Here is a 25,329-nt window from a genome sequence, read left to right on the forward strand (position 1 = left end):
GCCCCCTTTCTTCACAGCAGTGCAGTATTTTATTTTCCTGTGCAGTTAATTTGTTAAAAAGCAAAGCAAAAGGAACAAACCTTATTTTGAAGTAACCTAAATGAGATGTATTTTTATCATTCCTGAAGTGACCCTGTGTGCAATGAGATACTTGGTTTGCTGCAGGTTTAATGACATTGTGTTCAGAATCTGGGTTATTTTTGTTTTAAATTAACTTTCCATCTTTGAGCAGTTTGGAAAGAAACCAAAACACTTAAATGGGATTTTAGCTGGAAAGAAGGAGGGAGAGTGATGATGTGATTATACTATTCTGTAAATTCAGTAAGAATTAACTAACCTTCTGTACCCTAAATCCAGATCTTTCAGTAGAATTTACACTTGATTTCTCCTGTTGCTGCTGGGGGTTTTGTGGCCATTAAACACTGGTTTTTGTGTTGTCACACTGCTGCTGAGGTTTCCCACAGCACCAGGCTGAGTCTGGGGTGGGTGGCCAGGTAAAAAGGCAGAAAATACAAACCCTAATGGCTGTAACAATTCTGGGGTGAGCCCTCCTTTGTAGGGCTTGTTTTCCATCTTTCTCCCCACCGTGTGGGGATCCCTCTCACCAGGGAATTTCTCCACAGCACCTCCAGGAGCTTTTGCTGTCTTTGCTGCTGTTCCTGTACCTGATCTTCACCTAGAAAGCTCTACAGGAGTGGCACCAGGGGAGGTTTAGGTTGGGTATTGGGGAGATATTGGGTATTGGGGATATTGGGGAGAGCTCCTCCCCTGGAAGGGCTGAGCAGCAGTGCAGGGATCAGCACCCCTGGGAGTGCTCAGGAAACATCTGGATGTGGAGCTGGGGGGACACGGCTCGATGGACCTGGCAAGGGTTGGGCTCATCCTGGGGGTCTTTAATTAAGAGCCTTGATGAGGTTTATGACCCCAAGAGGGGCGTTTGTGCTGAGAGCTGTGCCTTTCCTGGGTGTGTTTGTACACAGGAATACAAGTGCCTCTCCTGAAGGTCCTGAGGGAGGGTTTGGGTGCTGGGGGTCCCTGGGGTGCCCGACTGCAGCGAGGAGCAGCAGGATCCCACCAGAGCTGTCACCCTGCTCCTGGGGTTGTGCAGGGTGTGCTCGGTGCCATCAGGGTGTGCTCAGTGCCACCAGGATGTGCTCAGTGCCACCAGGATGTGCTCAGTGCCATCAGGGAGTGCTCAGTGCCATCAGGATGTGCTCAGTGCCACCAGGGTGTGCTCAGTGCCACCAGGGTGTGCTCAGTGCCATCAGGGAGTGCTCAGTGCCACCAGGATGTGCTCAGTGCCATCAGGGTGTCCTCAGTGCCACCAGGGTGTGCTCAGTGCCATCAGGGTGTGCTCAGTGCCATCAGGGAGTGCTCAGTGCCACCAGGCTGTGCTCAGTGCCATCAGGGTGTCCTCAGTGCCACCAGGGTGTGCTGGGGCTGGGGTTAATCAGTGCTCATTAGCATCTCCTCAGCATGCACAGCACATCCCCTGCACAAAGGCACGTCTGAGACAGGGGCACTCCCAGCTCCAGAATTGGCTGAAAGCAGGGCCAAACCCCGCTGGGTGAGAGGCTGGCACCTCCACAGCACACGGGGGGAAACTGGAGACTTAATTATGGGTAAATGAAGTTCTCCCTTTTCCGTGGGCAAAGCAACACCCAGGCACAAAGGCAGCGTGTGTGAGACACCCCTCGAAATTCAGGGCTGCTCTCAGAGCCTGGGCTGGGGCAGCACACAGACTGCAGGGTGGCAGCAGCTCCCCAGAGCTGGTCTGAAGCTTTAGTGCTTTAGTTAAAGCTGTTTGGACAGTATGGTTTATTTCCACCTCTGTACAGCTAATTCTTGCCTCCTCCCTTCACACCACCCTGTTTATTTTTGTAAATAAATTAGGAATCTTGGGATTCAAAGTAATGATTTGCCATTGATTTATGAATGGCCGCTGTAAATATAATTAATGCAGTTCTAATGTGAATTTTATGAACCTCCACAGACTGCCCATGTTTATGGCTCTGTGAGCAAAGGCTGATCTGTGGCCATTTGTGTAAGGGATAGAAATGGATGAGTGCAAGCAACAATTTAAAAATGATGGGGCTTTGGCTGATGTTTTATTACAGCCTGTGAAAAAAGCTGGCTTCACCCTAAAAATATAACTCTGTGTTTTATATATATATTATTATAATAAACCTGGAGTCATGCTCAGGGAGAGCAAGGGTAATTACACCACACTGCATGTTAAATATTGCTGCTCAGAAATACACAGATTTAGAGAACTTTCCCCATCCTTACAATTACCTGAACTTTGTGCTGCAATAATTCTGCAGGACAACTCCACAGCTCCCTTTGTGGGTAGGGAGCAGAAAGCCCCAGAGTGTAAAAGTCCCTCAGATACAGGATGGAGTGCTTTTGGAATATTGAAAATTGACCACGTTGTGACTTACTCAAATGTTTCTCTAATTCCCCCTTCTCTAATCTAGGAATGGGTTTGTTGTTTGGGGATTTTTATTCACTCTCATGTTTAATGGCATGCTAAGTACTCTGAAATGTAAGAAGGAAGGGAATGTAAAGTTGTTGATACTTAAGGACATAGAATTTTTGGTTAGTTCATGCTTTTAGCTTGGTTTGTACTTTAATGCTTTGTAATTTCATTCTTTTGCTGTCACCCCAGGACGTCACTGGAAACGGGAAGCAGCGTCTCCACTGACCCACTCAGGTACTGTAACCAGAGCTGTGGGTTTGAAGTGTCAGAAATGTCCTGTTCTGCATCAGCTGCTCCTCACACAGCTCTGTCCTGCAGTGCACAGCCAGCAGAGGCACTGGCCTCAGAGCTGGATACTCCTAAGAGAGGATAAATGGCTTTTTTAAGGGATTTCCAAATGAAATTGAGTTCTGGCTTCAACCCCTGGGTTTGTTCTGGGAGGAACACAAAGGGGAGGGACAGAAGGGTGTGTCTGTGCACAAACACCTCTGTCTCAGGTTTTTATAACCTTCCTGCTGCCAGTATTTGGCCTGTCCTCCTGTCCTGGCAGGGCTGGGCTGCTCTGGAGGTGTCACTCGTGTTTCAGCTCAGCATTTTGGTGAGAGCACCCACCCTTCAGAGAGCTCTGCCACAGGAGGCACTGCCAGGACTGGGGTTTGACTTTGATCGCTCCATTTAGAAAGAAATGCTTGGCCCTGTTAACACTGAATATCAAATCCTTGCATCTTTTATTCTCATCCTGCACACTGAAAGTGCATCAAAGGCACAGAGAGCCTTTGATGAGGCTGGGGCAGGGTCCCTCCCTCTCGGCTGGCTGGGTACAAGTCTTCCTCTGGAGATCTGGGCTGGGGATGTGACTTTTTCCCACGTGCTATCGTTTGAACCTTGCCTGAACACAACGGTGGGAGCTGTTCTGTTTAACCTTATTCAAATTAAGGCCCCTCTGTAATTAATCTTCCGTTGTTATCCAGTGTAAAGTCCTCTGAAAGTGAAGCATCTGCCTTGGTACCATTTCCTAGCAGCCCCCTCTGCTGTGATATTCCTTTGTCCTCAGCCCTGGGCCAGGCTCTGTCCCCACTGTACTTCTGTCCCATTCCCAGTGCGATGGGAACACTGGGCCTTTGTCTGGCAGCACAATGCAGGAAAAATCCCAACTTCCCCCTGCTCTGCTCCTCTGCAAATTTGTTTTAACAAGAGCATTGTGATGCTGGTGTGTGATTTACCAGAGCCAGGTGTTGCTGCCACCTTTACTGCAGGCTGGAAATTGATTTTATTACACTGTTTTTTCTTCCACTGAGTATTTTTGCCATGGGAGGAGGGTATCAGTGAAGAATATGGAAGAATTAGATGCATGCAGTAAATAATTCTGAATGCTGAGGAGTGGGCTTGAAATAATACCTGGGGGTTACCAGACTGGGATGTAAAAATGCCACTCCTTAACTACAAATTGAATAATTTGATGAAGTTTAAAAATCTGGAGCGAAACAATGACAGAGGAGAAACGGAAGGAAACTGCTGAGACTTTATCAGATAAAAATGTGATTTTTTTTCTTAGTGTTAAATACTTATAGAGGGAAGAGCATTTGCTGTCTAGCCCACTGCAGCAGGTCAAATAATTCTGTTCTGGAGCTGTAATTAGACAGAATTAAGGCCATTATTTTGAAGTACAATGGAAGGTAATGGAAGACTTCTTGTTACTGGATGTGTTCTCATGAACCCATTGAGCAAATTGGCCTTTGAACAAGTCAGAAAATGGGATGCACCAATTAACATGGCCACACTCAGGGTCCTGTCAAGTATTTCCTAGTCAGGGTACTCTTTTTTGCCTTTTGCTCACAAATTTCCTGTCCCCATCACAAGGGACATTTCCCCTCAGTGCTGGGAAGAGTAAAGGTTAATGTGAAAAATTTGGTTCTGTCCAATATAAAGAGGAAAACATGTAAAAATTGGCATTTTTTATGTGTGTGTATATTGGTTGGCACAATTTCTCTCATAGCCTGCACAGGATTTATTCTGGATATTTTGAGTTGGCCTCTGTCAGCTTTCAGCTGGCATCTGGAAAGATTTTGTTCCCTAATATCTCGATTTTAATGTGGCCCTTCTGGAGGGTTGAACTGCCAGGCCTGTTCTAAATGAGCTGGACATTTAAATGTTGGAGCTCTGCAGATATCTGGGGGGGTTTTGTCATTTTCTGTGGCAAATGGATCAGCCAGGGGTTGTGTGAGCCCAGGGAACAGATGTGCAGAAAGGACAGTCAGCGTTAGGAGAACAGCAAAGCTCTTCCTGCCCTTCTCCACGGATACTTTGGCAGCTGAGTGGCTTTAATAACCAGAAATAAAGGGTGGGATCAGTGGTGGTTAGAGTTCATCTGTGGGGGTGTGCAGGGCTCTGAGAGCTGTCTGAAGCCAGAGCTTTGTTTTGAGTTTCTGGAAGGTTTCTAGGCAGCAGAGCTCCCTTCCAGCCCATATGGAAGGAAGAGACCTTGATTTCTGTCTTGACTCTCTGGGCATCTCTGCAGGGCTTGTCACCAGCACCTTGGGGTGTCCCCAGGGTGTCCCCAAGGCCGAGGGCTCTGTGTGAGCTCCTCCACCTGCCCTGGTGGGGCAGGGATGCTCCAGGGGTGGCACCCAGGGCTGCCTGCGAGGGGCAGGGAGGGACTGCAGCTTTGCCAGAGCCTTGAACATCAACATTTGCCTTACTCTTCGAGCAGCCCAGGAATTCCCCCCAGCTTTGATGTGGAGGTCACTGACTGCCCGCCCAGCACCCGGTGCCAGGGGCGTTGTGTGCTGGGTGTCCCCTGGGCAGCCAGGCCCCAAACCTCCCAGGAGGAGGGGCAGCATCTCTCTGCTTGCCCAAACCCTTGGTTTGCAGCCCTGCTCCTCCACTGTGTAACGTGGTGTGTGCAGGGGGTCGTGGATGAATGTGGAATCTCCACATTGTCCCGTATTCCTGAATGTGAAATTCCTCAGCTCCACAATACACGAATGGCTACCCTGAATTTTTGTGGGAGTATTTCACCCTGCAGTCTTGAAAGACTTGTGGAAAACAATTTAACTACTGCAGTTTCTGTGCTCCACCTAAACAGAGGGATACGCTGTTTTTCTGGGGAAGTGAAATGTTTTTCAGGAATGTTCCTGGAAAATCACTCCGAAAGTTTAACTGAGTAAATAACAGCAGTTCAGTATTAGTGTTTTGTGAAGGACTGTCACCAGACAAGTCAATTTTCCTGCTCTGCTTTTGAAGGCAGTACACCAGGAACCAGCAGGCACTGGCTCCATGCTGGGGTTATTTTATCCCTCAGTGGATTGTTTTCCTGCAGCCTCAGAGCTCCAGGGGCTGGCAAGAAAACCACCCCTAAAAAAGGAGGTGGTGCAACCTTCGATTTCCACTTGGCCCCTTTTTTAGTGGCTGTTTTTGAAAGCCTCGTCAGAGGCTGAACTCTTGAGAGGCTGCAGAAATTCTCAGCAAACTGCTCACGGCTCCAGCGCTGGAGCTGCAGCACATCCCAAAATCCCTGCTTGTGCCAGGCCTGGGAATTCCAAGTCAAAGGTTTCCGTAAATGCCTTTCTGAAAGAACCGGTTCTATGTCCCGGCTGAGCGTGAGATGAAGCTTAATTTCCTTTGTTGTTTTCCTCTGGAAGACAAGCGAAAACCAAGAACGTGTTGAGAGCGTGGGGCTTTTCATTTGCAAAGTGCTCATTAGCATTTTCTCTGCAGCAGGGTGGGATAATCAGCGTTGGATGCTGTCAGGAAATCCATGGGTACAGGGCTCCTGTGCTCCCAGCCACTGCTCAGAGAGAGATCATTAAGGTGATAAATAGGATTTTTGTTGTTGTTTTCTGGAAAGGGTATGATGCTGAGAAAGAAATTGCTTTGCAACGTGAACAGACAAAGGGGAAGTTTCTGAAAAGTCTCATTTCAGGATCAAGTCTTTGGCTGGCGTCTCCTGAGCTTGCCTGTCTTGGGCTGCCTTTCCCCTTTTTCTGTGATCCTGGGAATAGCTGGCCTTGGTTATGGGATGTAACCATTTTTTCCTTTCTTTTATCCTTCTTTTTTTCTTGGAATGTCAAAAAATTCAGATACAAAAATGTTACAATGGAGAAAGCTCGATTTCTTTTCTTCCTTTTTTCCCTGTGTTTTTTTCTTTTTTTCTTTTATTTTTTTCTTTTTCTTTTGTTTTTTGTGGAAACAAAGGAAAAAGGATTCCCTGTTACCACCTTGGCAGCACCAAACCCAAGGCAGGAGGCAGTGCCAGGGCTTGGGGCTCACCAGCAGCCACTGGGTCCCCAGGGCCTTCCCTCAGTTCCTCTGAGCTAAAACCACCCTGGAGAACTGGGGATGAAAAGCAGGGATGAAAGATTGTTGATAAGAAAATCTAAATATCCTCCCCGTGATGGCATCAGTGACTTGAAAATTGCCAAGCTAACGAAGCCCAAGGGAATACGAGTGCAGTAAGAAAAACAGGCTTGAATTTGGCAGCGTTTGGTGTTGGGGGCTGATGTTGCTTCTCACAGATATCCAGTTGTGTTTGCTGCTCTGCTGCTGCTCTGAAAGAAATCCCAGCAAAAAAGTGCAGGCAGCACAAGGAAAGGGGTACTTGAAAGAGAATCTGTACAAGGAATTATTTTCTTAAAGGCCCAAATCCAACACTTTTGTTTCCTGCAAGTTGCTTCTCTCATGATCTGATCATTCCCACCTCCTGTCCTGTACAAGGCTTTTTTAGGGAAATACCACACAAAGTGTGACCCTGTTTAAGCATAACCCACTGATTTCTTTACTTTACAAAGAAACTGCCAGTTCTTACTCAAACATAATTTCATTTAATTAAACTTACACGAGGCAGTTTTCTAAGAAGATGCAAGGCACTTCTGTAGCTGCACAGTGACAATGAGTAAAACCAGAACCCCTAAATATAGCTTCTATAGATCCCTAAATATAGCTTATTATCCAGGCACTTGGGGACTAGATAGGTGCACATGGACAAGAGCCTCAGGTTGAGGCTTAGGGGGTTGATTTTCTTTGTGTATTTTTTAAACAGCACTAAAATTCTTGTGGCTTTTTGGGGAGGGGATTGTGGGGGGTGTTTATGGTTTGTTTGTTTGGGTTTTTGTTTGGTTGGCTTTGTTCTAAACACTTGTCCAAGTGCCACAGTGGTTCTGAAGCATTTCATCAGATTCTGCTTTTGGTTTTCTTGCTGTGACTGTTGAACTCCTGAGTTCTTCTGTACCTGTTGGAGAGCAGTGCAAGCTGTAGCCTAGATGTTCACTGGGGGTGATTTTCAGAAAGGAAACAGAATGAGAAACAGCCAAATTGTAGCTGCTGGAAGAGTAAACTTGGAGCAAACTGGACACTGGAATTGGTCTCCCTCAGGACACTTCTTACTTAACAACAGCAACTTTTAAAATTTTATATATATAATTTTTTTTAAGATAAATTGCTGTTGCAGTTCTCGTGTGCCAGTCCTGTTTGTTGCAATGGAGCAGTTCTGTGCTGTTGTTAACTCCGGGTATCCTGTGAGGCTGGGGAAGGGGAGGGGTGGGCACAGATCTCCCCTGTCTGCCCAGGGACAGCACCCAGGGGAGGGCTGGGCTGGGCCAGGGCAGGCTCAGGCTGGATCTCAGGGAAGGTTCTACCCCAGAGGGTGCTGGCACTGCCCAGCTCCCCAGGGATGGCCCCGAGGCTGCCACAGCTCCAGGAGCTCCCAGGGATGCCCAGGGTGGGATTTTGGCATGTCCAGGGCCAGGGTTTGGACTGGATGATTCTTGTAGGTCGCTTCCATCCCAGGAGATTTATGGAATCCCAGACTGATTTGGGTTGGGAAGGACCTTAAATCCCAGCCCATCCCACCCGTGCCATGGCAGGGACACCTCCCACTGTCCCAGGCTGCTCCAGCCCCGGTGTCCAACCTGGCCTTGGGCACTGCCAGGGATCCAGGGACAGCCACAGCTGCTCTGGGCACCCTGTGCCAGGGCCTGCCCACCCTGCCAGGGAGGAATTCCCACCTAATCTCTAATCGAACCCTTCCCTGTGTGATTCTATCCCAGGATTCTCACCCTTGGCGTTCACGTTGGGATAGAGAGGAAGGAGGAGGAGGAGGGGAGGGAGTTGGTAGAATTGGGCCACGGTAAAAGATGGAAAATTTTAAAAAATGTTGTGCTCCTGTCTTCTCAGAACAAAAGCAGCCCGCTTTTATGGTGCTTAGCAGAGGTTCCGATGGCGAACGCTGCCGGTTCTGCCACCCACAGCCCCAGCAGCTCCCGGCCCGCTGCCCGCGGCTCGGGGGTGGCTCCGGAGCGGCTGCGGCTGCAGCATCCCCCGGGATGCTCCGCCGGCTGTCCCTCTGTCCGGCCGGCTGTCCCTCTGTCCGGCCGGCTGTCCCTCTGTCCGGCCGGCTGTCTCTCCATCCCGCTGTCCGTCTGTCCGTCCGTGCCCGGGGGCTGTCCCGCTGCCGCCCCGCTCTTCGGGGTTGGTTCATCCTCCCCCCTGCGCTCGCTGGCAGAGCGCGGGGGGAACCAGATAAGCACAATCTGCTGTGTGAGCGGGAGGCTCTGCGCTCCTGCCTGCCGCCTTTTTTTTTTTTCTTTCTTTCCTTTTTCCCTTTTTTCCGCTCCTCTCCCCTCCCCTGACAGAAGCCCCCCGCTCCCGAGGTGCCGCAGACAATGGAGCTGATGTGCTGCTGCAGGAGGAGCTGATTCACGGGGGGGAAAGGGAAAAGGGCGAGCGCCAGCAGCCCCCTGTGCTGAGAGATCACAGCCCTGCTCTGGGTGCCGGGCAGGGGTGTCAGAGCCCATCGCGATAGCTGCCTGCATCTTCCGAACTTCTGCGAGCTCTGGGGATGCTTTCCACGGCTCCGTCAGAGCCCGCAGCTGGAATTTCCCCACGCTGCTCATCCGGGGGGCGTTCAGAATGGCCTAGAGCAGCCGAGAGGAGTAGCGGGGTTTGTGTGTGATAGCGGAGATCCCGCAGCACGGGGGATAAGCGATAAGCGATAAGCGATAAGCGATAAGCGGCAGCGGGCTCCGGGCGCGGATCCTTTGTGCGGTGCTGGGAGCCGGGGCCGGCCCGGCGGGGTGCGGGGTGCCCGGGGTGTCCGGAGGTGCCCGGGGTGTCCGGAGGTGCCCGGGGTGTCCGGAGGTGCCCGGGGGTGCCCGGGGTGCCCGGCCCCCAGCCCAGCCCGGGATGCGGACACCCGGCAGCCGCGCCGCCCCCGGGCCATTCAAGCCCTGACCAAACGCGTCCCGTGTCGCCAAAAGCCCGCTGCGGAGCGCGGCGGCGGAGGGCTGGAAAATGCTGAAGCTGAAGGCCTTCTGCTTGGATTACTGGCAGTTTCTGTGTCTCCAGCCTCTCCATGGTTTCTATAAAAGGTAAGAAAAACCTTCGCTCTGCGGTGCTCTTCAGCACATGATGCCACCAGGGCTTTTCCTCGCTCTTGGGCTCCCTGGGAGAGGAGAGAAGGGAGTGGTAGGCAATTAGTGAGAACTTGTGACAAAGATCGTAACGCTGCTTTGTTTTGTTTTGTTTTTTTAATTGCATTAATTATCAGCTGCTGTTGTCTCTGTGCATGCAGATGTGAAGGTGAAGGCGCTGTTTGGGTTTAACCTCTGCTTTAGGTCACATCACCTCAGACTCAGGACTTTTCCTGCCCTGCTATTTGATCCTTGGGCACAGCAGCTCGTGCTGTAGTGCCCACACTGCACACAACGCTGGCAGATTAATTGAAATGTCGTGGGAATTTATGTAATGCAGAGCAGACCCTTTATTTTCCAGAGATATTTAGCAATATAATAGTTGATCTTTCCTCTCCCTGGCGGCACAGAGTGCACATCAGAGTGGTTCAGAGCAGTGGGCACTCCACTCAGGCAGCTCTGGCACCAGCTTCAGTGATTGATGGTGAATGGTGATGGTGAAGAATAGGTCTGGGTGTCAGATGCATTGAGCTTGCCTATTTAATGGAACAGCAAAATAAGCAATTCCATTTAGCACGTCCCTGAACTTACCCTGGTGCTTTTTAATCTGAACTTCGTTTTCCCTGCTCTTGATTTACGCTGCTGAGCAGAGGGAATCGGGTGGGTTTGAATCTGCTGGGGGGAAGGTGGGGATCCCTTGGCTGTGAGCAACCCCCGTGCCATTCTCCAAACCAGGATTCCGTTCTTGTTACGTACACTTTCTGCCCTGGCTACCTATTGTCAGCCTACAGAAAGTGCTTTGTACGAAATGCTAATTGCACTTGAATTTTTCATGCAGCGACTGAGGCTGGAAAAGGGAGCTGCTCCAATCTTTTTCAGGGTTTCAGGGGTGCCCCCCACTTCCTGCCTTGAGTAGCACGGGACCCTCATCTGTGACCATGGGCTTGGGAAGTTTCAAAAGACAGCTTTATCCTCCTCTCCTTGCAGCTTTTCACAGATTCCACTGCCAAGCCAAAAATTTCCCAACCCAGTCCCAGCCCATTGTGATGCTTTCCTTGCTGAGAAACCATATAAAATAATAGAAATGTAGCCAGACTGTTTTGACACAAATAAATACAAGGCTCGAGCTTTCTGTCTTGGGCTCCTGGCAAAATCCCAGCTTTGTGGCAAATGAATTGCTGGGGGGTTATTCTACATCTCCTAATGGAAACCCTTGCAATAGGGCTGCCCATTTATTTCCTTCCAGGGAATTAATTTACTTGCCATCAAAACCTGGATGTGCTCGAGTCTTCTGTGTGCATGAGCAGCACTGAAACCAGGCCTTAAGCACTTCAGTGTCACACAGAGCACTTTGTTCTCATCTGCTTGAGAAGAAAAGAAAATTGAAGGAAAGTTGCGACTTCCTCACGTTGGAAACAAAATAATTTCTTGGTTAAAGCACAAACAAGTGCGAAAAGCAGGTGCTGCAGAATAACAAACCTTAAATGCAAGGAAGTTCATCTGAAAAAGAAAGAAAGAAACTTTCTGGAGACTTTCAATTGCTTTTTATTACTGATTGTAAATTGTTTAAAATGCTCTTGGAAAAGAGCCCAGGGGCAATGGGGAGGTTCTGTGTGTGCCCTGTGTATATATTTGTTATTTTTATGTACCAAAATGAGGTAACAGATAACCAAAACAGGCCTTGGGTAACATTTCCATGGAGTGACCGTGCTCTTTCCTTCTGTGCACTGCCTGGCTCTGGTTTTCAGCTGCAGTCAGTGCTCAGAGCTGTGGAAAATGTTCCTGGTTGCTGTGGAAGCTGTGACTTGCTGCTCCGTGGTGGGATGTCCAGCTCTGTTTCCAGTTTTAATATCCAGGGAATTCTTGAGTTTGTGTCCAGAGAAGGGAAAGGAGCTGGGAAGGGTCTGGAGCCCCAGGAGGGGCTGAGGGAGCTGGAAAGGGGCTCAGGCTGGAGCAAAGGAGGCTCAGGAGGGATCTCCTGGCTCTGCACAGCTCCTGACAGGAGGGGACAGCCAGGGGGGGTCGGGCTCTGGGAACAGGGACAGGACAAGGAATGGCCTCAGGCTGGGCCAGGGGAGGCTCAGGGTGGATATTGGGAACAATTTCTTCATGGAAGGAGTTGCCAAGCATTGGAACAGGGCAGTGATGGAGTTCCCATTGCTGGAAATGTTCAGAAAACCCAGGGATGTGGCACTTGGGGACGTGGGGCAGGGGTGGCCTTGGCAGGGCTGGGTGAATGGTTGGACTGGATGATCTTCGAGGCTTTTCCAGCCTTAATGATTCAGTGATTCTGGCTCTGCTGCCTGGACAATCCTGATTTTTGGTGTGATTTTATCCTGCTCTGGGCTCCACTTCCACGAGAGTGAAACCCCTGGGCTTGAAGAGAACTCCATGCAGGGTGTGCTGGGTTGGTGGTGGCCCCGCTGCCCGGAGCTGTGGGGCTGGGAGAGGTGCAGGACAAGGACAATGAGCCATTCCCCCTCCCTGCTGTGGCTGCAGTGCCAGCTGGGGCACTGTGAGGAAACAGCCTGGGTGATGGCAGGAAGGAAAACTAGGACAGGTTTTCAAGTTTATTTATGTACACAGGGTAAAAAATCCAGCTCCAAAATAGCAAGCTGGGCATGTGGCACTGCTAAAGAGATGCCAGGTAAGGGCAGCCACCACGAGCACAGAGAGAGCTTCTCTGGAGTTTGTTCTTTAACACAGCCAGGGCAGGGGGAGATTGGGAGAGATCCACCAACCCCTTTCAGTCTGTTCCTTGAATTTGGCAGCACCTGCAGCAACCAGGGCTTTGCCCATCCCAGGTGAGTTCACAAAACAAAGTTACTGCAAGGTGCTGATGCCTCCAGCCAGGTGTTCCTGAACCAGCAGCCTGATCTGTCCAAGTGGCAGCACAGTGCATAAAGGAAACTGGGAGGGCTGGGGTAGAAACCTGCTCCAAGAAATGTCTGGTGATTCAATGATGGATGAAAATGAGATTTCAGTGCTCCTCAGTTGCCAATAACACCGAGTGCATTTTGGTCAGAACCCCTGGTACCCTCTGAAAACAAACACTGAGGGTGCTGGGATGTGTTTCTGTGGCAGATTAAAGTGTAAAATGAGCAAATCACTGCCAGGTTTCCGTGGGCTTTGCAGGGTGAACGCCTCATGCTTTACTTGCAGGATTATTGTAAACCCCTGTGACTCCAGGTTTAGCTTGTGAAAGTGGAGATTTTCCTTAGCCTGGGGGGAAGCTTCGTGCTGTGCTGCTGCCAGCTGGTGGGTAATAGCCCAGGCAAGAAATTGTTACCATTAGCATTGCATTAAAGATCAAGCAGAAGGTGAGGAAATGTGTGACTGGCACCGAGGGCAGCTGTAATCTGCAGATTTCCCCCTCCCTGAATGTCTTTTCTCTTCTGGCTAAAACAGGAGCATTTCAAAAAAACATAAAGCAAGTGCCAAGCTTGTGGAGGCTGGTTTATTGGAATGCCTTGTTTGGCAAACAAAACAGGTTTTAAATAATTTCTTGTCATTTTCAATTTTTCCTTCATCAGTTTGGTGTCTCTAAAGGAGGCACGAGTCCCTTCCAGAACAATTAGGGCCATTTGTTAGGAGCCACCCCAGTGGAATGAGCAAAGGGAGAGGTGGCTGGCCCTTTGAAGGCAGGGATTAGCTGGAATTGTTTCTGCCACCCCTCAGCTGGGACCCACAGTTCCAGCACCGTGCTTCAGGGTAGGTTGAATCATGTGCTTGAGCCCATCTCTGGGCAGAAGAGGTCTGTATTTTGGTGTATGATTCGTTCCCATGAGGATGTTTCAGTGTTGATTATAAATGAGAATGCTTTCATGAATTGGCTTGTTAGGAGCAGCCTATTGCTGCCACCCTGGGATATCAGAGTATCTGAGTGGCAAAGCCCCTCAAAGCCTCTCTGACACTGCACCTGCAGCTCTGTGCTCATCCTCTCTCCCACTCTCTTATCCTAGAAAAATGTGTAGCATTTGAAGCCATGAAAGGAAGGGCCAGCCTTAATTTAGATGCTGTTTCAAAGACAGCAGCACAGGGGCTGGAAATGATCTGTGTCAGGGCCATCCTTTAGGTTAACTCTTTGTTAAAAAGAATGTGCTTTGAGGGGCTTTGTTCCTCATTTCTGGTGTTGCCAGCGTGGGCTGTGCTCTGGGGCTCTGAGGTGGCTTCAGATGTGTTGAGTAACTGCACACAGCAGTGCTGCTGCTCCCTTTAAGGGAAAAGCAGCATAAAAAAAAGCTGTAAAGAGCTCCCTGGTCGTGTGTCATTACATAATGAAATTCATTCTTTTAAAACAGATGGAATAAAGGGGGATAGACTTACATGCCCTCCTGTGGTCCCATATTCCTGGGGGTGATGGCTGCACACTAATCCCAAACCTCAGGAACAGGGAGCAAGGGAAAACCCCTGGAGGTTCTGGCTCATGAGGGCAGGGAGCTGCGTGTGCTCGGTGCTGGGCAGTGATGTCAGAGGGCTTGTGACACTTAAACCGAGCTCCTTCCCAGCATCTTAAAACAAGAGCAGGCTGGGGAGAATCACTGGAGCTTTGCCTTGAACTTGCCTTTGGAGTTCACCATATATGTTGGTGGAAACAAACAGAGTTTGCTTTCACTGACAGTGACTTCATCCAGAGCAGGGCTGAGTCATGTGCCTGTGGAGCTGCTCCCTCCCCAGAGCATCCTCTGGCGATGCTGCTGCAGCTGCAGAGCAGCTGAGAGCTTCCCCCACTCCCAAACCCACCCCTCTGCAAGCACAGCCTGCACACACTGCACTGCTCCCACAGCCAGGGTAAAAATGGTGAGGGGCAAACCCTCAAAGAAGCGCACAAAGCAGCAAGAATTGCCTTAAAAGCCATCAGAGGATTTCTCTGCGCTCAGGGAGGAGATTCCCAGTGGAGAAATTGAAATGAAAATGCACCAAATACCTGCCAGGCTGGCGGGAGCCGTCCTTGCAGTGTCACTGATGGTTCTGTGTGTCTGAGGGAGCCTTTGTGCAGGTGTTCATTGCTCACACCGAAATTCAGCCTCTGCTCTGCCTGCCTCACCTCTGGCTCACCGAGGTGTGCGCGGGGTTTGGGCAGGCTGAGCAAAACCCTGCACCCTGCTGGGCTGAGCCTGCCCCTGGAGCTGGGACTGGCTTAAGCTGGGGTTCAGACCTGACAGTTCTTGGTGTGTGCCTGCCTTTCCCCTGCCTTTTCCCTGCCTTTTTCCTGCCTTTTCCCTGCCTTTTCCCTGCCTTTTCCCTGCCTTTTCCCTGCCTTTTCCCTGCCTTTTCCCTGCCTTTTTCCTGCCTTTCCCCTGCCTTTTCCTCACCCTTTCCCTTCCCTTTCCTTCCCCTCCCTTTTCCCTGCCTTTTCCCTGCCTATTCCCCGCCTTTCCCCTGCATCTTTCCTTTCCTTTCCTTTCCTTTCCTTTCCTTTCCTTTCCTTTCCTTTCCTTTCCTTTCCTTTCCTTTCCTTTCCTTTCCTTTCCTTTCCTTTCCTTTCCTTTCCTTTCCTTTCCTTTCCTTTCCTTTCCTTTCCTTTCCTTTCCTTTCCTTTCCTTTCCTTTCCTTTCCTTTCCTTTCCTTTCCTTTCCTTTCCTTTCCTTTCCTTTCCTTTCCTTTCCTTTCCTTTCCTCTCCCCTGCCTTTTCCCTCCCTGCCTTTCTTCTGTCTTTCCCCACCTTTCCCTTGCCCTTCTGCAGTCTCCATGACATCAATTCTCCAGCCTTCCTAAAACTTTCCATTTCTCCACCAGAAGCCATCTGTGAGCCCTCAGGTTCTCCCTTCCTCACTCTTGCACAGATTTTAACCTTCCACAGGCAGCTTTGAAGGCTGGATTGGGATTTTTTGGAGCTGGGGTGCCTGTGCTGGGGGTTCCTGCCCTTTAGCTGGATCCCTGGAGCACACAGAATTTTCCAGGCTTTCCTTTCCCTCCAGGCTCTCCTGTATTTGGGGTTCCTGCCCTTTAGCTGGATCCCTGGAGCACACAGAGCTTGCCAGGCTTTCCCTTCCCCTCCAGGCTCTCCTGTATTTGGATGCAGCTGATGGGCAGCCCCTGGGGCACTCACATTTGATGGTGCCTCTGGCTCGGTGCCCTGCAGAGGGGAGCTGGAGCTCTCTGAGCTCCCTTTGATCGCTGTCCAGCACTGAGCCACAGCACAGGGAGCTGGAGACAGCCCAGGAGCCTCTCAGAACTGCAGCCTGGAGGGTGCTGGAGGGGCTGTGCCAAGGATCCCAGACTCTGCAGGCTTTGGGGGCTGAGGGGAGATGCCCTTTCCCAAAATGCCAGCTCCAGGCTGCCTTTGTTCCCCAGCAGGACTGGCGTGTGCATGTCAGTTCCCAGGAAACGCTGGGGCTTGCATTTCCTGAGGAATGCTGCTGAAAAATCAGCAAAGGACCTTTCAAAGGGGATGGGAGAGAATGCAGCAAAGAAAACACGTGAAGATATTTTATTAAAACCTCCTACGTCCAAACGTTGGCTGGCTGCAGGTTGGAGGTTTAAAGATGCCCTGAGCTGTCCAAAAAGCCAGAATGCTTTATCAGATGAAAATTTAAACTCCATCTGTTTGTATGACTCCCTGCAATCCTTAATTGGTAATAGCTGTTGTCTAAGGGGAATGCTACCTAAGTTAAAAATAGGTCTGGGACTGCACTGACAACCCAAACCAGGCTGGCTCCAGCAGTCACAGTTTCCTTTTGTCAAATGACCTACAAATGTAACGTGCATCAGCACAGAAATGCTGTCAGATCCTGGTCTGGAACCATTTCATTGTGGTAGCAGCTTCAGAAAAACAGGCAAATTGTGTTCCTCACCTGTGGGGAAGAGAAAAAGCAGAGAGCTTGCATAGCACTGAGGATGTAGGCCTAAAGTTAAAAGGATACAAAAATAAGGACACAGAACAATGAGACTGTTTTTGAGCTGTGTGCAGTCAGGCCTTAGCAAGTAGAAAAATATGTTAAGCAAGATAATAGAAAAGTTTAATAACAAGTGCTTTGTTTATAGAAGAGTATCAAAAGTTCCTGAGCAATAAGAAATATAAAACAAGCACCTATTGTTAGATAGAAGGTGTACGTGTAGTTTCAGTGATTGCTTTATGCAGATGTCTGTAAGCTCTTCACAATTTGCTGTTGGTCAGAAAACTTTTGAAAGGCCTGGTAGCACAGAGAGCCTTGGCTGCTGCTGGCAGGACCTGAGCTGTTGTCACCTCTGCTGGGGCTGCAGCAGGGCAGGGACCTTGTGCTGAGCTCCCTTTACCTGTGCTGAGCTCCCTTAGGCTGTGCTGAGCTCACTCAGGCTGTGCTCAGCTCCCTTAGGCTGTGCTGGGCTCCCTTAGGCTGTGCTGAGCTCACTCAGGCTGTGCTGAGCTCCCTTAGGCTGTGCTGGGCTCCCTTAGGCTGTGCTGGGCTCCCTTAGGCTGTGCTGAGCTCCCTTAGGCTGTGCTGAGCTCCCTTAGGCTGTGCTGAGCTCCCTTAGGTTGTGCTGAGCTCACTCAGGCTGTGCTGAGCTCCCTTAGGCTGTGCTGAGATCCCTTAGGCTGTGCTCAGCTCCCTTAGGCTGTGCTGAGCTTCCTTAGGCTGTGCTGAGCTCACTCAGGCTGTGCTGAGCTCACTCAGGCTGTGCTGAGATCCCTTAGGCTGTGCTCAGCTCCCTTAGGCTGTGCTGGGCTCCCTTAGGCTGTGCTGAACTCCCTTAGGCTGTGCTGAGCTCTCTTAGGCTGTGCTGGGCTCCCTTAGGCTGTGCTGAGCTCCCTTAGGCTGTGCTGAGCTCCCTTAGGCTGTGCTGAGCTCACTCAGGCTGTGCTGAGCTCCCTTAGGCTGTGCTCAGCTCCCTTAGGCTGTGCTCAGCTCCCTTAGGCTGTGCTCAGCTCCCTTAGGCTGTGCTCAGCTCCCTTAGGCTGTGCTCAGCTCACTTAGGCTGTGCTCAGCTCCCTTAGGCTGGGCCTGGGCGCAGGGGCAGGCTCAGCTCACCTCACACTCCCTGGGTGAGGGGATGCAGTCCCCAGAGCAGCTTTACCCCAAACCAAACCAGCTCCATCCTCCTGGCTCTGCTCCTCTCCGGGCTCCTCTCCCTTCTGCACCCCCCAGCCCTCTGCTTGTCCTCCTGCAGGCCCTGCTGCCAAACGGGAATGGATCTCCTGAGGGGGGACAGTGATGGAGTGTGAGACTCCCAATTAAGCCCTGCCTTTCTATTAATAGCATTTAAAAGTAACACACCACCTACAACTTGTAAAGGAACCCCAGCTCCAGCATTTTTAAATACTTGGAGTGATTTATGTCCCTTGTGGTGGCTTTGCCAGCAGCAGCTTTGTTTCCAGTGTGAAAATTAGAAAATAGATTAAAAGCCTCCCGTTCCTCGAAAATGGCCTCGAGCTGTGCCAGGGGAGGATTTAGGTTGGATTTTAGGAAAGATTTCTTCACTGAAGGGGTGGTCAGGCACTGGGAGCAGGCTGCCAGGGCAGCAGGGGAGTCCCCATCCCTGGAGGGAGTTAGAAGATGTGTGGATGTGGCACTTGGGGACAGGGATGAGTGGTGGCCTTGGCAGTGGTGAGGAGTGGTTGGACTTATGATCTTTGAGGGCTTTTCCAAACAAAATGATTCTGTGATTCTCTTCTGCTTCTTCTTCCCTTCCCAGCCCCCAACTCTGGGGTTTTCAGGGACTTCCAGCTGCTCTGCATTGCTCTGGGTTCCCTTAGGAACCAAAACCATTGAGAAAATCCCATTATTGTCCCCAAAACGGGTGGCATGTGCTTGGCAGTGGCCAAGTTGAGGGCTTTGACAAACTTGGTGCTTTTTTCCCAGCATTTCTGTGATATTGATTCTCCAGTTGTCCTCCCTGCCCTGCAGCAGCTCGCTGCTCCTGAGCCCAGCCAGCAGAACCAAAGCTGTGTGTCTGTCCTGGTGTTCCGGGCTGCCCTGGTGCAAACCCTCCTGCATCAGCACTTGCAGCTCCCCTGCAGCCCCAGCAGCTGGGCAGAGCCTTTCTGCTGAGCCTGCAGCTCAGGGGGCGCTCCTGCAGCTGCTCCTCAGCTCCCAAAGGCCACAGCATCATCTCTGCATGAGTGGCTGCGGCTGTTTGAATTCAGGATTTCCTCCTCAAAGAGATGCAAAATGTTCTGCAGAGCTCAGAGTCGCTTTCTCTGTGGTCTGAGGCTTCTGGTGTGGCCACCAGTGATGCTGGGCTCAGAAAAACTGTCCTGAAGTGGGAAGAGGTGTTGGGAGCTTCTCCTGGCACCTTCCAGCTGCAAACTGGGAGGGCTCCAGGGCTTGTGTTCCCCGGCTCAGACACACAGGGCTGCAGAGAGGGAGAGCTGCTGTGGGCTCTGCAAGCAGGGCAGAGCTAGTGAAGGTTTACAGAGAGAAGAAAAAAACAGCAAATAAGAAAATGTGTGCGGGGAGCTGAGCTCGGGGTGGGGGCAGTGATGTGCTGCGAATGGAATCTGTGTGATTGAGGGGAGGAGATAAGGGACGGAGCTCTCAGCCACAGCCAGGGTGAGTGTGGGACAGCAGCGTCCCTGCAGCGCTGGCTGGAGCTTCTGGGGGATGCACACAGGGGAAAATCCATGCCCAGGGCACTGCCGGGGCTCGTCCTGCTTGTCCTGAAGGGAACGCAGACAAGGCTTCAGAGCAGTGAAATCACTTGACGTGAGATGTGTGCCTTGTTTGGGGCTCGGCGTGGCACTGGAACAAGGGCAGGGCAGTGCACAGCCCCACAGAAGGGCCCTGCTGTCCCACACTCCTCGAAAAGCCCCTCTGGTCCTCGGGGAGGGTTTCTGGCTGCCAACAAACAGCTGATGTGTCGAGTTTCCCTGGGCCATCCCTTCTGTTGCCCCTGGGTGACTGTGCTCCCGAGGAGCTGTTTTTGGAGGAGGCAGCCCAGCATGAGAGACAATCAGGTTTGATTAATCACCAGCCAGTTCCTCTCAGAAATCAGCAGCTATTCCCTGGTGCTGCCGGCACTTCCAGCCAGGCCCTGCCCTCCAGGATGCTGTGGGGTTGAATATTCCCTCAAATATCACCCCAAGCAGCATCTCACAGCAACCCCTTCTTTGTATTTGCAGCACAATAAATAGCACTTTCTTACAGCAGAGGTCTAACCACAGAACTGAACTATGACTTTTATTAGCTCATGATAGGATTTGCACTGTGTGCAGCATTTTCTGGATGTGTATTAAATGCTATGTATTTCCTGCAGAATAAGAATAATAATAACAACAACAATAACATTAATATTAATATCAATTAATATTAATATTAATAATATTTATATTAGTAATAGTAATAATAGTAGTGTTCCCTGCTTGCTTAGAGGAGAAGCTACCTGGATTTGTTGATTTAGGGAGCTGAAATACCCTCTACACTATTTAATGGTCTGGTTTTCATGGGAAATGCTGCAGCAATGATGTAAAAACCAAACCAAATCAAAACCCAGTCCCCTTGCACTATCTCACCTCTGCCCCGTGGTGTTCCCACATTATTTTAGTTCCTTTGGTCACTGGTTGTGCACAGAGTTTAGAAACGTGGCTGAAGGAGGTGATGAAAACTCTGCTCTCTTGTAGATCCCATGCACTGAATCTATCTTTAGAGACAGATAAAAACACTATTGCTGCAGATGCTGGTGCTGTCAAAATATTGGGACTGCAGGGGAATCAAGGAGGGTTTAGTCTAAATCCATCAATTACACGGAGGGCTCAGGACTGAGCTCAAAGAGAGGGAGCTGACACAACTGAGGGTGCAGTTTGATACCTCTGTGCTGCACAGAAAAGAAACTGCTGCTTCCACACTCTTTATAGAATGGCTTTATTCATGCCAGGTGAAACCTTGCAAGTGTACAGGGTACAAAACCCAGAAAATCTCTCCTGTAGGCACTCCATCTCTGAAATCAGGGAGGGAAGGGAAGGGACAGGGTTCTGCTGGGCTGCCTGAACTTACGTAGCTTTTTCCAGCTCTGAAATGGGTTTCTGTGATTATGTTAGGAACAGATGTATAAAAGTTTTCTAATGTCATTTTCCCTCATTAATCCAGCTGATTTAAATGTACAGAGCTGTGGAACTTGGTGTGGCTTTTCCTAAGGACCATCAGTAGCTGGCTCCAGGAACAATTAGCAGAACTCCCCAAGCACAGTGTATTCCAAACAGGGGGAGCAGGCACAAGACCCTGGAGAAAATGGAACTGTGCAGCAGCAAACACACAGTTAATCACAGAATGCTCCTGCTCCGTGAAGAAACAGCCTGAACTGGGTTTCTTGCTTAATTAAGTTTTCTAATATAAACATGTATGTGATGGCTCTGGTGCAGAAGGGCCCTGGTAATGGTGCTGTTGACCCTGCAGGGAAGGGAGTGTGGGCTGAGGGAACTCCAGTCTGTCAGAGCAACCCTCTGACTCTCAGGGTGGTCCTGGGGATGCCAGGGCAGGATTTAAAGGGCTCCTCTCTGCAACAACAAGAACAGTCCTTTTTTCTGAGGTTTTTGCCGTGTGAGCGTGTGCTGAGGCTTCAATTCATTGAAACTTTTGGCAATAAATGCTGTGTGTTTAAACTTACTCAGCACAGCAAAAGAATTACACATACATAATCTGTTTGGGCGGGGGAGTGGTTGATTTGGGCATTTTTTGAGTTTTTTGGGGGTTTTTTGGGGGGTTTTTTGGTTGGTTGGTTAATTTGGAGTTTTGTTTTAATCAGATCTTGCCACTTTATTGTTGCTGTCACTTCCACGCTGAGTGTCACAGCTGATACCACTGAAAGCCAGGACTTCTTCGTATGCCTTCAAATCCAGCTTTGGAAAGTGACTCATTACTCTTTTTTTGGCAGCAAAAAGTTTATTACAGTGCACAAAAAATTTTGCCAGCAGCTGAGGGTTCCTCCAGCCCGAGGCATTTGATGGAGTGAGCACTGGGTTGGCAGCCACAGGTCTGCTAAGGGATTTTCTGGGACACTGTTACTGCGCTGGGTGGGTTTTTTTTGTTGTTTTTTTTTAAAGTGGAATAAGCGGGAAGAACTTTCTGCAGGTGCTGCCCGGGTAGGGTTTGTGCCTTGGAGCGGGTGTAACACGGAGCTTCCCGAACTGCGTCCCGTAATCTCCTCTGGCTCGCGAGTAATGTAAACAGCGAATCTTATAAATCACGGAGAAAGGAGTAACCCGAGACTGGAGATGGGCAAGCTGCCTCCCCTCGGAGTTCCTGGAGTGGAGGTCGGAGGGATCGCTGGGAGCCGGTGAATCAGAGCTGTGCTGAGCTTCAGCCCCGGGCTGTGCTGAGCTTCAGCCCCGGGCTGTGCTGAGCCCCGGGCTGTGCTGAGCTTCAGCCCGGGCTGTGCTGAGCCCCGGGCTGTGCTGAGCTTCAGCCCGGGCTGTGCTCCCCGAGCCCCGGGCTGTGCTGAGCCCTGGGCTGTGCTGAGCTTCACCCCGGGCTGTGCTGAGCCTCACCCCGGGCTGTGCTGAGCTTCAGCCCGGGCTGTGCTCCCTGAGCCCCGGCTGTGCTGAGCTTCACCCCGGGCTGTGCTGAGCCCCGGGCTGTGCTGAGCTTCACCCCGGGCTGTGCTGAGCCTCACCCCGGGCTGTGCTGAGCTTCAGCCCGGGCTGTGCTGAGCCTCACCCCGGGCTGTGCTGAGCTTCACCCCGGGCTGGGCTGAGCCCCGGGCTGTGCTCCCTGTTCTGTGCTGCCGAGCCTGGAAGCCGCTGCCTCTGCTCCGGGAAAAGCCATGAAGGAGGATGGCAGTGCCGTGTGGAACCTGATGTGGAAGTACTGCATCTCTGTCAGGACCATCAGGTACGGCTCAGGGGGGTTTGCAGGGCCTGGCTCTGCCTGCTGGGCTCACTGCAGAGTGAGCCCTCACAGCCTGCCAGGGTGGGATGGGGCTCCCCTTCCTCAGCCTTACACTGGACGTGCAAAAAGAAAATGACAGGGTTATGGCAAAAGAAATCTTCCAGGCACGTGAAGTTTTCTGTCTCATTTACAGGCAGGAGAAAATAGGAATATGAAGGAAACTTTGTTTTAGCGAGTGAAAATCCGAAAATTCTGCTCCTCTTCTGAGTGCTTGCCTGCTGTAATTTTCTGTTTGTGCTGTCAAATCCAGGGGTTGAGCAGCTGTTCTTGGCGCTCTGCAAGCATCACCTGTGGGGAAAGGGGGTGAAGAGAAGGTGGCTTTGGGGCAGGATGAAGCCCTGGATTCAGTGTCTGGTGTCTCCAGGCTGGCGTGGTGCTGTGGGTGCTGAGCCGGGCTGGGCACAGCCCCGGCGTGTTGGACTCTGCTCCCTGCCAAGAGCGGCTGCCCAGGATTCCTCAGAGCTCATTCCAGGAATGGAGCTGCTCAGAGAGACACCTGATGGTTGTGCATCCTCACAGCGAATTTTAAATATATTTTTAAATAGTTACCCATGCTCGGGCCTTGGTTTCTTGGTGGGACACAGCTGTGTGGGTTGAGTGGTACCTTTGGCCATGCCAGCTCCCCTGCAGAGGTCATGTAATCCAAGTAATTACTGCATTTCACACTGCATAATTATTCCGGGCTGAGGAAATCGCTTAGGGAGCCTGAATTCCTGCATGGGCTTTCATTACAACTCAGAATGAGACTGTGGAAGGCGTTTTATCATCAGGGTACCGAAACAAAGCTGAGAGATCCCCTAGCTCCCAGCAGAGTCAATATAACAGAAACTGGCACTAATGCCCAAGAGAGGATTCGATGAAGATAAAAATGATTTTATTTGTGATCTGGGTTTAGAAGCAGAGGGGCATCCTGAAGAAGCCCATGAGTGCACTCTTTGCAGCCCAGATGTTCATCCCAGCCCCGGTGCTGCTCTGACACAAATCCTGTGCAAACCCTCAGCCCTGAGCGTGGCTGATCCTACCAGAGCAGACTTTAAAAGTTCCTCAGAGGCCTCGGGTGTGGTGAATTTCCCGGAGTCCGACATGCAAATTGTGATGTCCTGTAAACAGCCCGTTCTTTATTTCATCAGTGACCTTACCCTGCCTAGGGTGGGTTGAATATTAGCTGAGTTATTCACAGCAGGGCTTATTTATAGCGCTGTTGGTGGCTCTCACAGCCAGCGAAATGTAGAGTAACAGGAGCATTTTCAATGAATGTTTTTGGTTGTTTTGACAGATCCTATCTTTCTTTGGCAGCAGCGCCAAGAAGTTAAAGAGAATTCTAAAAAAACGAGTTTTCCTTTGTGGAAAAAGTTCTCTACCACCCTGAGCTGCTTTTCTGACACAGTTCAGAGACCTCCCAGAAACTGTCCCTGTGTTTTGGGAGACTCCAGCACCCACTGGGGCTCCCGTTCTTCCCCACCCAGGGGTGGCTGTCCCAGCCCTTCTCCCTCTCTGCCTCTCCTCCCTTCAGTGGGAGGCTCTGGAGCCTGTGCAGCCCTTGCTGGAGGTTGCAGTGAGCCTGGCTGTGCTCTGGAGCAGCTCAGTGAGTTTTTTGGTGTTGCCCTGCCCTGGTGGGAGCCTCCCTGCCCTCCCCACACTGGGCACCAGTCCCTGCCTCCACCACACTGGGCCGCTTGTCCTGCAGCCCTGATGAATGGGGGATTCATGCCTGCCTGAGAAAACAGCCCCACTCCTGAAGGAAAATTGGCCTTTAGGGTTGGCCTTGTTTCTATTGGACTGCAGCAGCTTTAGAAAAACATATCTGAGTGAGTCTTTGTTGCCTGTTTTGCCTGGGCTGCATGGCCTGTGGGCAGAGCTGGCCACATCCGTGTGTGTGTGCTGGAGCTGCAGGGTCATGGCTGTGTGCAGGACAGGGAACACCAGTGCTGAGGAAAAGGGTTTGGCCTGGGGGAGTCTGGAATAAGCTTAGGGAGAGCAGGACAGGGTGGTGTGGAAATCCACTGCACTGCCTAAAAATAATGGTGCCTTTTTCCCCTGCTCGGGGGCTGCTGTTGGCCAGCTCCTAGAGCACAGTTGCACAAGTTAAAAGGACAAAGGGATTTCTTTGCTGTTGTGCCAAAGCTGAGCTTGTTGCACTTAAGGTGGAGCTTGTGTCCTTCCAGAGCTCATTCCTCTGAGCCAGTGAAGCCTCGCTGCTGCCAGGTTACAGCAGGGGAGAATCCCAGAATGGTCTGTGCTGGAAGGGACCCTGAAAACCCAAATCATCCACCCCATTCCATGGGCAGGGACACCTCCCACTGTCCCAGGCTGCTCCAAGGACACTGCCAGGGACCCAGGGGCAGCCACAGCTGCTCTGGGCAGGACAGGCAGGGTCTGGCTGCCCCCAGAGCACAGAGCAGGGTCATTAATCCCTGAGCCCCAGGACACCACACAGAGCTGGTGTTCCCAGGGGGAGAGCTGCCATTCCTGTCCCGGCACTGGTGGCCTGCAGGATGATTGTCCCTTCCCCTTCCCCTTCCCCTTCCCCTTCCCCTTCCCCTTCCCCTTCCCCTTCCCCTTCCCCTTCCCCTTCCCCTTCCCCTTCCCCTTCCCCTTCCCCTTCCCCTTCCCCTTCCCCTTCCCCTTCCCCTTCCCCTTC

General features: G+C 51.0%; 1 protein-coding gene across 10 annotated transcripts in view; it reads left to right on the forward strand.

Annotated features, from left to right (window-relative positions):
* The window catches only part of IQSEC1 (IQ motif and Sec7 domain ArfGEF 1), a 260,347-nt gene that overhangs the window by 129,948 nt on the left and 105,070 nt on the right, over positions 1–25,329 (forward strand). For 4 of the 10 annotated variants that reach the window (XM_063411979.1, XM_063411968.1, XM_063411969.1 and 1 more), the window contains one exon: positions 2,669–2,713. The exons of 4 other annotated variants lie outside the window; for them this stretch is intronic. In XM_063411979.1, the coding sequence (XP_063268049.1) occupies positions 2,669–2,713 (45 nt within the window). Of the gene's footprint in view, positions 1–2,668; positions 2,714–9,688; positions 9,844–22,485; positions 22,632–25,329 lie in introns of those variants that run through there. 2 more of the 10 variants (XM_063411975.1, XM_063411976.1) reach the window with 2 other exon arrangements.

This window comes from Prinia subflava, chromosome 14 (assembly GCF_021018805.1).
Source record: "Prinia subflava isolate CZ2003 ecotype Zambia chromosome 14, Cam_Psub_1.2, whole genome shotgun sequence".
Taxonomy (NCBI): domain Eukaryota; kingdom Metazoa; phylum Chordata; class Aves; order Passeriformes; family Cisticolidae; genus Prinia; species Prinia subflava.